Raw genomic sequence first — 12,410 nt, 5'->3', positions numbered from 1 at the left:
CCTGGTAATCCAATTCAAAACGCAAATCATTTTTTGGCACAAAACCATGACAAACGGGGAACGCCCAAACCTGTTTACGCTCGGCACATAACGACGGTATCTACGCCAGAGCGCAAAATGACACTTGCGGGAGGGAGATGATAAGCTAGAGGCCCACGGACACGCCTGGGCCACGCCTACACCTGTGTCTGCGCTTAGATCCCAGCGCAAAACTGGATGGTGGAGGCAGACGATAGCTTAAGACGCAGGGAAGATAGCAATAAGAGGCGCGCAAACGGCAGCACAAACGATAGCGCCGTACGAAGATAGGGCTCTTAATTATTGACTTTTAAATTTGACAGTTTCATCTCAAATCTAACTTCGAAAATATGAGTTAATATAAGAGAGACAGTTAAAAACAGCATACCTTGTTATTCAATGTGTTTTATTATTGTTATTATTATTTTAGATTTGGCCTTCAAAAGTGTTTTTTCCAAAAATGAGTCTTGAAAAACGGGGGTCATCTTATAATCAGGGTCATCTTATATGAATACGTTATGGTAAGTGTTGTTCTGTTGATTGTTTAAATGTGTTTGCATTTATGAGAAACAGTAAATAAAAACATAGCTACATCTTAGATATATAAAGTCTGTCTGACCGGATACAGCCCAGCTTCTATCAGCTGAGATAGCTAGTCCCAGTTCCTCAAATCTCCGGCGACAACGAAAATCAGATTTCCAAAAAAACGTTATTTTGATAAACAGAGCGCACAAGGAGAATCTAAATGGTTACTTTGACTATTTTTTATTTTTTTACTTAAGAAATGGTCCGAAAGCCTCCTGTTAGCATCGCTAGGCTCATGTTAGCATCACTGTATGCTAGTGAGAGTAAACCAGAACAAGGCTTTTCCCTCACACCTGCAGACAGAAGGCAACACAGCTAATTACTAACTAACTACTTTAGAATTTATATATGAACATGAAAACCCTTAGAAGAGCAACACATTGTTTCTGCCCGTTTTGGGCCTATAAACATCACAAACAGCCACATCTTTAACAGCTGAGTTGTAGATTTCTCCCTGTCCTAGTTTAAATAACAGCTAATGGCAGGCAGTAACATTCACTAAAGATCTGCTAATAAGAGTCAGGAAAGTAAAACAAACTGGAAACTGTCAAACAGTTGTTACAATACCTTTAGCCAGGGAAAGTTATCTGCGTCACACTGAAGAAGGAAAAGAAGGAAATGAACCAACCCAGAGGGGGAAGGAGGAGACTTCTTCTCAAGTTCACTCTTTTCTTTTTTCTAGTTACAAAACAAGTTTGTGCTGCAGGAAGTTGAATGTCCAAATATGGTTTGTTTGCCTGAAGAACCCTTCCTGCTGCTGCTGACCTATTGTTTTGGTGAAGAAATTAATCTGTGCAGAGAGAGAGAGAGAGAGAGAGAGGATAAACAGAGAGAGGAAGAGGGAGAGAGAGAAGAAAGAGAAACACAGTTCTTTCTCTGACTGTGTATGTATGTCAGAGAGAGGAAGAGGGGGAGAGAAAGGAAGAGAAACGGAGAGAGAGTGAGGGAAAGACAAAGAGATAAACAGAGAGAGGAGGGGAGCTAGGCCTATTTCTCAAAGCTTAGTTTTTATTGTGCTGTGCTCCATAGAGGCTACAGGAGAAAATGATGGAAACAGAAACAAAGAAAAAGCACATGAACTTGCCATGTGATCAGACGTTTGATCACGTGATCATGATATCATGTTATGATAATGGTCAGAAACCATGCAATCTGCCGTCAGAACAAAGAAGCATGACATGGCCTCCCTCTGCTTCTGTGGCACTGAAAGGGTTTCCCAGTAGCAGACCATGATCTGCTACTAAAAAGAAAATGGTTCATTCTGGAGCTGAGGGTTTAGGCTACAATTATAATTAGTCTTCATTGGCCTGCCATGCCTTTGACTAAATTTGTTTCATTCTAATACTTTGAAGCATCATTTTCAAATGTTTTAGTCTACATCAGGGGTGCCCAAATTCTTTCCCATGAAGGGCCAAAACTCAATCTGGGTGGAGGGCCGAGGGCCAAAAATAAACGTTGTGGAATTACATTAAAATGTATTGTGTTTTATAGAAAATTAACATTCTAAATCTAAAATAACATTTCAATATAATAATCTACTTTTTATCTGTTCGGTAATTGTAATAATTTGCAAATGGTTATATCTATTTAAAAAAACATCTGCATTTGTGGGGAGCTTAAACATTTAATCAGTAAACACCCCGTTAAAAACAGTTGTATTTTCCACCTTTGTAATCAAGAGAGAAATTTGACTTAATTCACAACTTGAAAAATCCTCAAGGTACTTTGAAAATCAGCTTTATTGTCCATCTTTTGTAAACAATTTGCCATGGCAATTTGCAGGGATGCAATCTGAGGAGTGAACACAGTATATCCGCAGCCACATTCAGACACTGTTTCACAAAGTCACCACATGAAAAAGCTCGTCCACCCTTTGCAATCAGTGCAGATATCTGAAAACTTGCCCGAGTTGCATTCTGGATAAAAAATCAGGGGGGGAAACAACTGGGCCTATTTTCAGGAAACTTGGTGGAAGGTTGTAACTAGGGATAGGAAGGTGGTAGAGCAGAGACGGGCAACTTTGATGATAGAGAGGGCCACACGCCTCTCTACCAGAGGGCCAGATTGTAATCGTGCACTTCCACCAGTAGCCTACTGTAACACCATCACTCCCAAATATAGCTACTCATTTGATGAAAAGGACTAGTAATCAAAGTTTATTATACCAACATTTGTGTAGTCGCAGACTGTAGTTCAATCATGGAAGACCAAATAAGGCATTAATAGAGCACCCCATGCTGTCATAACCCTCAGCCCAAATGACGTCACTAAATGACGTCTCCATCTCTGACGTCACCTTCTCCATGACGTCACCTTTGCAGTGTGACGTCAGTTGCCCGAATGACGTCAGTTATGACATCATAAATGCCCTTCTCCTGGTACTATATAAAGCCCCCATCACCACAGCTTAAATCACACTTGTGCAGTCATCACTCACCTCGTGTCAGCATCACGCATTCATCCAGCATCTCCAGAGCAAGAAGCTTCATCCCACCACCTCCCCAGATCACCACCAATGTTATGACTCCTGTTGGAAACAGATCCCCTTAAAGGGGATGTCCTATCTCATACAGCACTGACGCCCCTCTCTCATAAGCAAGAGGAGCGTCACATCATGGGGGATGTCCTATCTCATACAGCACTGACGCCCCTCTCTCATAAGCAAGAGGAGCGTCACATCATGGAGTCATACGCCATACTCAAACTGTCTATTCTGATTCAATAAAGTTTGTTAAAATTATATTACGAGTCTCTCATGATTGAAATATTTTTCATATTAATATGTTGTAATTCTTCCATTCAGATGACACCAGAAATGACACCTCTAGCTTTAAAACAGCCCACTACAGCAATTTGATGGTGTACATCACCCAAATATGTGATATTAATCAGATTAGTAATGTTATGTGCAATGTGCATCCTGGAAATAGTTTGATACAATAGCGTTAGCTCAAATGCTAATGTTAAAGAGTATGTGGATGGACAATGCTAACGCCATTAGCACCATGTTCTGGGTTGTACAGTAACATAAAAACAGATTTTGGTGGTCTAGCCTAACCTAACCAAAAACGTCCGCCTTGTAAAAAAGGTCAGGGCTTGAAGGGTGGGTACTAGGGGGAATGGCTAGGTGCAGAGCCGTGTAAGAAGAGTTGTGACATCTCCAGTCACTCCAATGGACCAGTTTTTTACTCTCAAGAGTTCCAGGAAGTAAGTAGCACTGCCGAGTTGCAGCAAAATAGACAGTTTGTGTTGTACTCTGAAAGTTGGTTTTTTTCTTGAATCAAATTGTACATTATCAGCCTTATTTTAGCATGCAAAAGTAGTGCAAAACCCATTCCTGGCTGTTCATTGGCTAATGAGTCTTGTTTGTTAAAACAATTCACCATTTTAGGAATGTTCTAGAAATACGTGACCATAACTTTAAACATGTTCAAGATATGAACACCCTGGAATTAAACGAAACCACCAGTCAAAAGTTGAAAAAGCTTTAATTCTAGACTTTTTAATTGAAGGAAAATTTCCTAAGTCATTTGTACGGCTGAGAGTGGCTGAGATGCTATAAAAGGGGGCGGGGCCTAATTGCAGATCTGATACACACACACACACACACAGAAAGGCTAACCTAAGACAAAAGGTAACATTATTATTCATGCTAAACTTGTTGCACAAATAAATACTTCTCAGTATTTCTGCTCTCGGTGACTTCAAGAAAAATAAGTTAAAGTAATGCAAAAAATAAAAATGCTCCTGCATTAAAAAAAAAGGAAGTTGAGAATGGATTTAGATTCTTATATGAATTGATTCTTTCCCCCTCTGGCACCCCCAACAGCCTACCTACAGTAGTATAGGATGGGTCAAATGCAGGGGATATATTTCCCCAAATGGTTAATAAAGTATAAAATACCCCCCTCCCTCCGCTGACCACGGGACTGTAGCTTATATATCGATATGCAAATTATCACATGGTGTCATCTGCCACTTCTAGTCATTTTCTGAATGACCAATAGCTACAGTGTACTTTCTTTGTTACAGTATCAGCAACACTGCCAGCTAGAAACATCAGTTTGCTCCAGACCGGTGCAGAAATTCGTTGACCCGTAGAAATAACCAGACCAGATGCAGTTAAGTGATGTCCAGAAATATTTATTACTCTGTTCAAATAAATATACTCAACAAGTAACACACATCAGTATGGGTGCAACCATATAATATCCATATAGATTTGAAAGAAAAAAGAAATAAACTTTCGTCTTTGTACAGGTTGATGTGAAGCTGAAGAGCGGAGAATTGAAGTTTTTTTTTTTTTTTCAAGTTTAAGGCCGACCATGGATGTGCTGTCAGCCTGCAGGCTCAGAGGACACGCGTGCACACGGCCAATCACATGTGCTGTCAGCCTGCAGGCTCAGAGGACACGCGTGCACACAGCCAATCACATGTGCTGTCAGCATGTAGGCTCAGAGGACACGCGTGCACACAGCCAATCACATGTGCTGTCAGCCTGCAGGCTCAGAGGACACGCGTGCACACAGCCAATCACATGTGCTGTCAGCATGTAGGCTCAGAGGACACGCGTGCACACAGCCAATCACATGTGCTGTCAGCCTGCAGGCTCAGAGGACACGCGTGCACACAGCCAATCACATGTGCTGTCAGCCTGCAGGCTCAGAGGACACGCGTGCACACAGCCAATCACATGTGCTGTCAGCCTGCAGGCTCAGAGGACACGCGTGCACACAGCCAATCTCACACACTTTACACTTTCTTTCTCACGTAGATGAAAAGCACACGCACAAACACTGTTTTGTGTTCTAACTTGCATACGCAAACAGAAACCTGCCACACACACACTTAGCCTCATGCACACAAACACACTCTTTCTATCTCAAGCTGATATCCTATGTGTTAGAAGGCCCACATCTTCAGGACCACAACGGAAATAAGTTTGGCGACTTTATTGTGATATCCTGACAAATTATTTGATGCTGTATGCTTGTTGGTGTATTGTGTTTTTTAACTTGTCAAATAAATTAATTCATTAATTCGTTCATCTGAGCGATATGAGTGTAACCCAAATGTCTATCTTTTCTATGCTCAAAGCGTATCTAGTGCATGGTGTCTGCTCTGTGCAGAAGCAGCAAAATGTCAAGCTCGTCTACTAAAACGCCACATCATAACTCCAAAGCATACTGACAAGATGATCAAAGAATAATTAAAATCAAAACATAAACACCTCCTGGAAGGGTTTAACACACACACACACACACACACACACACACACACACACACACACACACACACACACAAAATAGTACAGCGTAGGCAACATAAAATTCTTTGGTCCACTTCATCATCCTATAGATGAATAGTTTTGCTAACGAGCAGGAGAAATATCCAGCTGAGAGACTGGACAGGAATGACCAATTAAGGGATCCATATGAAATGACCAGCTGGTATCTGGGTAGTGTTGAGGGCAGATGGGGTACGAGTCCTGGTCACTGCAACTAGTGCTTCCTCTGGTCGCTCGGGGCCCTGTTCGGTGGGGAGGGGAACTGGGGGGGAATAAGCGTGATCCTCGCACGCGCTAACGTCCTGCCGGTGATACTCCTCGCTGTCAGGTGGAAAGAAGTGGCTGGCAACTAGTCTGCACATGTATCGGAGGAAGCATGGTGCTAGTCTACAACTCTCCCCAGCTCAGCAGAGGGGGTGGAGCAACGACCGGGACAGCAGCATACAATTGGGGAGAAAATGGGAGAAAAAAACAGAAAAAAATTATTAAAAAAAGAAAGAAAAAGTGAGGCGTTCATTGTCTCCAACTTAAAGTAACTTAACTTAAAGTTCAGCATGTCACCAAACTGGACAGTGGACATGGTCGTATCCTTTGCTTGTTTCATGTTGCTCATTGATCACGATACAGATTATAGGAAGGGATGCGGGATGATATCAGCGTTTCATTACTCATCAGTATCGATGATGTCGGCATGTCATGGGTATCGGCTGACAAAAGCTTTAAAATGAAATATCACATCGGCCTGAAAGGAACATTTCTGCCCATATGACAGGCCGATAAACTGATGCTTTAAAAGGGATACGACAACTTTTTGGGAGTTTCGGCCATTTGTCATATCGCCCACCCACACATTCTTTACAGTCACTCTCCATACAGGATACAGTGAGCTACACTCGTCCAGTTACTTAGTATTGGAGGAAACGCTACAGCCGCTCAAAGTCACCAAAAACACACATTTCTCTATGTACTGCACATGTTGTGACTCGGGTACTCGCCACACGATGAGATAATAATTCATTTACGTGAAACATCATTTCCGTATTAAATCCCCACACCGAGTTACTTCCTTGTTTGCCTGTACACATCCGCTGTGTGTTTTAGGTGACTTTGAGCGGCTGTACCGTGTCCTCCAATACTAACTAACTGGACGAGTGTAGCTCACTGTATACTGTGTGGAGAGTGACGGTAAAGGTATTGTGTATCTAGGTTATGTATGTGCGATATGGAAAATGGACTAAACTCCCCAAAAGATGGCGTATCCCTTTAATTATGCACAAATGCTCGATGCTCGACTTGATTCTCGACATCATGTCCCCGGTGCAAGGGTTCGTGCGAAGCTACCTGTATTGTCAGAACTGTCTCAGGGAGAGCATCATAGACTGTTTAGTAGGATGAATCTTAGTTTTGTTTGAAAAGAAAATGTGACCCAAAAAAAAAAAAAATATATATATATATATATATATATATATATATATATATATATATATATATATATATCTATATATCTATATGGCATGTTTTACATAATCTAAGTTGAAGTAGTTTTCTTATTTCTCTGCCCAGTGAAAGTGTACATTTTGAAAAGCATCGTTTGTATGCATCTGCCAGTGGGCCATCACGATAAGAATAGGCATAATAATGCCTAATGAGACTTGATGTTCTCTGAAATTAGGTGGCAATCTGCCAAGAGTTGGAAAATATCAGCAAAAATAGATCTTTTTTGTCCACCAGATCAAGCTTCCAGGACGGCGGCCATCTTGCTGTGACCCATTGGACTAGCTTCTGTAGCCTATAAAAGGACCCACAGCACATCACTGAGCTGAGAGGTTTTACAGCAGGAACCAAAGCAACTTCTCTGTCTCCTTGCTGCCATGGATTGCTAACAAGCTAACATGCTAATGTCGACGAGAAGAGCTACGTTAGCCACGTCGCCTATTGAGCTAGAGAGAGAAGAACAGTCTGATGAAGCTACGTTAGCCTCGTCGGTAACGGAGCTAGAGAGAGAAGTACAGTCTGTAATGAAGCTACGTTAGCCTCGTCGCTAACGGAGCTAGAGAGAGAAGTACAGTCTGTAATGAAGCTACGTCAGCCTCGTCGCTAACGGAGCTAGAGAGAGAAGTACAGTCTGATGAAGCTACGTTAGCCTCGTCGCTAACGGAGCTAGAGAGAGAAGTACAGTCTGATGAAGCTACGTTAGCCTCGTCGCTAACGGAGCTAGAGAGAGAAGTACAGTCTGATGAAGCTACGTTAGCCTCGTCGCTAACGGAGTTAGAGAGAGAAGTACAGTCTGATGAAGCTACGTTAACCTCATCTCTCTAACCACAAGGTCACCCGTCCACTGCCCACTATGCCTCTCTTTCACACAGTCATATGAGGAACCTACTTTAACATGATTGTAAATGCACAATGTATATGACGTCTGACTGAGGCAACAATTACTTTCAAGGGAACCTAATGGCTCCAAGTTATCACGTTTCAACTAATCTGGTCTGATTAATTTGAGGCTTTAAGACAAAATGGCCAAAAGCTAAAATAATAACAAAAACTGAGTGGCGTTTTTGCAAACAAACAGCAGCAACTAGAGAGACAGACAGACTCTCAGATTCTCACACACAAACACAGAAGAGGGAAATGCAAACTGCTGCTATTAAGCTAAATATGGAATCTATTATAGTCCACTGTCAATAGCTGAAACTGCTGATACACACACACACACACACACACACACACAATGTAGCTTACTGACAGATTAGCCTGAGATGCTAAACAGAAGCAGGTTGGTCCAGATGGTCTGGCATCAAACATCATTCTCCCTACAGAGGGAGAAAACAGCAGACTATAGACTGAGTGTCCATATTATATAGAGCACCGCAGGGATGACATTTTTGTAGGCTTAACCAGAAATCGTCGCCATTTTGGTTTGTCAGTGGAAAAGTCTATGGGCATTTAGAATGGGGATTTCACTGAAATGCATAAAATAAGGTCTGTGGTTAAGAAAAGTTTATGGGAACGTGAATTTGGGTTCAGCATGATAATCTTCACAAACGTTAATCACTTTCATGCCTTTTGAAGCGTTTCCTAAAAATATCATTTAAAAAAACGCATTTACGTTCTAAAGGTCCTTACACATCGGGAGCGTTTTTTTCATGCGATTAATTCGCACGTCAATAATATTTTCCTAACCTATATCAGTCAATGCAACCGTGCATACCAACGGCGAAATTTCGCTGAGCGTTATTGCGGTGTTTATTTTTCGAATCACGGTCGATTTTTCTGAAATTCGCTTCCAACGTGTACACATCTGTGGCTGTGATTGACAGGTGGGTCAAAACTCGCATCGCAATTTCGTGCCATATATTCGCATCGCTCTTGTTGTGTAAGGACCTTAAAAGTCATAAAAGTTATTCATGTTTGTGAAGATTATCCTGCTGAAACCAAATTCGCGCTCCCATAAACTTTTGTTAACCACAGACCAAATGCATTTAAGTGAAATCCCCATTCTAAAACCCCATTCACTTTTTCACTTACGAACCCGGAAGTATACTTCCAGACTCATTCCTGCAGCGCTCAGCGTGTGTGTGTGAGTGTGTGTGTGTGTTTGTGTGTGTGTGTTTGTGTGTGTGTGTGCGTGTGTGTGTTTGTGTGTGTGTGTGTGTGTGTGTGTGTGTGTGTGTGCGTGCGTGTGTGTTGCCTGGAGCAGTTTTTGTGAGGAGAGATAAAAAGCGGATTACAACGTCACAACGTTAGCTTAGCAGCTGCTAGCTTAGCACTCAGCTTGTTAGCTCTTGTAGCAGACAATACAGTATTGTAGAACAAGCAAAGGCTTGCCAGATATTTTCAATACATGTCGGGTATCCAAACTGCCTTTATGATCGCTGTTAAATGAACGTAAAGTCACTGATTACAACATCGTATTTCTCCACCGCCACTTTCACTCTCTTCATATTTGCTGTTTGTTGTTGCTATGGGAAACAGCCAGTGTCTCTGTGATTGGTTCATGTCACCTAACGCTTTTTCTTTTTTTTTGTACATTACAAGTTGAACATTTCTCAGCTTTCAAAGCGCTCCATCTAACTACTATAATAAGGCGGCCTGGTCTCGCAGAGCACAATTGCTCAACTGCGCATGATGAGCGAAGCTTGCTAGCTGCGTGCACGAGCGCGTGAAGCGTGCGAGGCACGCTAGTTGCTAGTTGCTTTTACTGAGGAAGGTGCTCAGAGGAAAAGGATATATAGGACACTCAGGCTAAGAAAACAGGAGAAAAGCGCACGACACGCAGCAGAGTCCTGCACCTGCGCGGTTCACACAGCAGAGGGCAGTCTGAGCAGACGAGCTCCGTCCAGACTCCTCTGCTAACGGCCGGGTTCTGCCTGGGCAAAGAGTTCTTACAAGTCCTGATCCATCCAAATCTGCTCCTCACAAGCGGTCAAATCCAATGTGACGCATGTAGAGGCTGTGGTCAGAGAAGACAGGAACATTTAGACTTGAACAGTGAAGTTTCCCCCGTTGGTTCCTTTATGCCCTGCTCCTTTACAAACTGCCCGTCCTCCGGATCCAGGATCTGAACACATGATACAGGACATGCTAATCTGTTAGCAGGCTAGCATCAGTCCATCCAGTCACTGAGGGCTTTGGTCACTTCCATCAGCAACATCCACACGGTTAGAAAGTCACCAACACATTCAGTCAACCTGGAACTTCTCCATGTCCGCTTCTTGAGACTCAAACCAAAGATATAAACAAAAATATTATGTTGAGATTCTTTTTAAAGGTCCAAAACAAAGGAATCAAAAATGTTGTGGTCAAAAGAGTTTTGGTTTAGTCACCTGCTGACCATTTTGACAAAAATAGAGAGAGAGAGAGAGAGAGAGAGAGAGAGAGAGAGAGAGTGGGGCAATGGGGGTGTCTCTGGATGATTCATGACTTTAAGTCCATTTGACAAAAGCAATAGGCTGAAAGTTAGCGCTCAAGATCTTTGAGACCTTTCAAAAAAGCAGGGGTGGTGTTACAGGAAAACAGAGGTTTAACTGGGTGGGTGGGTTCAGTGTTGATCCAGATGTCCCTGAAGAAGGCCTTATTCTGGGCTAGGATAAGACTATTGCAGTTCCCTGTGGGCTGGTGCCACCTGCTGGCCGGGAGGAGCGGCTGTTACCTCTTCTCCTTCAACAGAGAGCGGAATGTGTGCAGCTGCTGTATGCTGGTGGACAACCTGAGAGAGAGAGGGAGGGAGAGAGAGAGGGTGGGAGGATGGGAGAGAAAGAGAGAAACATGTAACAAAACAACTGTCACATTTGAGGTATACAGAAATAACTGATAGTTGCGATACGATCATCGTGTGAACTAGGGCTGCACGATGAATCGTATTTTCATCATCATCGCAATATGAACATATTGCAATAAAACACATTGCAGACTGCCTGAAATGCAATGAATAACAAAAATCATTTTATTTACACACACCATGCATTCACACTCAGAATGTGATGGTTTTGTATTGTGTTGTAAATCCAGCGCACCCTTTTCCCTTGCAGTGGTGCACTCTGCCCCTCCTCCAAAGCCCAAACAGGCTGTGTGTAGTTTCAGCTTCAGCTTGAGTCGCTCACAGAGCGTACAGTAATTCACCATGAAAACTAACATTAAAATAATGAAGTTTGACTGAGCTCCCAGGCACTTACTGTATATGCACTTAACTTAACTAGCTATCCTGTGTGCACAAAGTCTCCCAATTGACCGGTCAGTTCAGATACATTTGATTAACTTAATCTGCTAACCCTAACCCAAAATCTGCTAACCGCAACCCTAACCCAAAAACCTACAATCTGCTAACGCTAACCCAAAAACCTACAATCAGCTAACCCTAACCCATTGACATATATATAATGGACCAACGGAGCTCATTGACTTTGACACAGCAAAATGAAGCTCACTTCCGGATATTGTTTGATTTCGTTTGATTGGTTGAATGAATGAATGCTACACGGAAGTACGAGGAGAAGGGGCGGCTGCCCCTAGCGGCTGCCGGGGGAGTTTCCGAATTTGCCCTGTCTCTCTTATCGCCATAATGCATTATGGGTAGTCAGCTACTTTGGCTAATGGTATCGGCTAACGCTACTTACTTTACATTGCAGTAAAACATCACTGAATGACCAAATTGATTTAACTTTTAACCATTTTGAGTAACACTGTTTCCATACGGACCCCCAGCGTTGGTTAGTTGTTTATAACGTGGTTATAACCATAACTGGTTCTTCACTGTTTTCGCCTATGGGAGTTTTGAATGGGTTTTTGGCGCGATGCTTCTAATAATCTCTCTGGGCAACGCAAGCTTAATCAAACGCGAACCAGTGTTTAGTAATATCATCTTCACACACGAGGACCACTTTTACGAGTTTTGAAGCTTTTACGTGCCGTTAAAAGGGCGGCTAGCTAGCAAACGGCTAAATGAGACTACCCTATTGAGTCGATGGGGATATATACGTCAATAACGTCACCACTTCAAAGGACGAACACGGAAATTCTC

At 42.5% G+C, this 12,410-nt stretch overlaps 2 protein-coding genes across 2 annotated transcripts in view; both read right to left on the bottom strand.

Annotated features, from left to right (window-relative positions):
• LOC310775900 (NLR family CARD domain-containing protein 3-like) overlaps positions 1–12,410 on the bottom strand; it is a gene marked incomplete at its 5' end in the record, with an annotated part of 253,183 nt that overhangs the window by 5,713 nt on the left and 235,060 nt on the right. The gene's annotated exons all lie outside the window — the stretch shown is intronic.
• The window catches only part of LOC310774932 (ERO1-like protein beta), a gene marked incomplete at its 5' end in the record, with an annotated part of 64,682 nt that continues 63,213 nt past the window's right edge, over positions 10,942–12,410 (bottom strand). The window contains one exon of the mRNA XM_083635022.1: positions 10,942–11,099. Within this exon, the coding sequence (XP_083491148.1) occupies positions 11,039–11,099 (61 nt within the window). The 3' untranslated portion in view covers positions 10,942–11,038. The remainder of the gene's footprint in view (positions 11,100–12,410) is intronic.

The sequence above is a fragment of the Poromitra crassiceps genome (genome assembly GCF_964638095.1).
Source record: "Poromitra crassiceps genome assembly, chromosome: 4".
Lineage (NCBI taxonomy): Eukaryota > Metazoa > Chordata > Actinopteri > Beryciformes > Melamphaidae > Poromitra > Poromitra crassiceps.
Note: the sequence above shows the minus strand (reverse complement) of the source record. Positions and strands in the feature narration are given on the sequence as shown.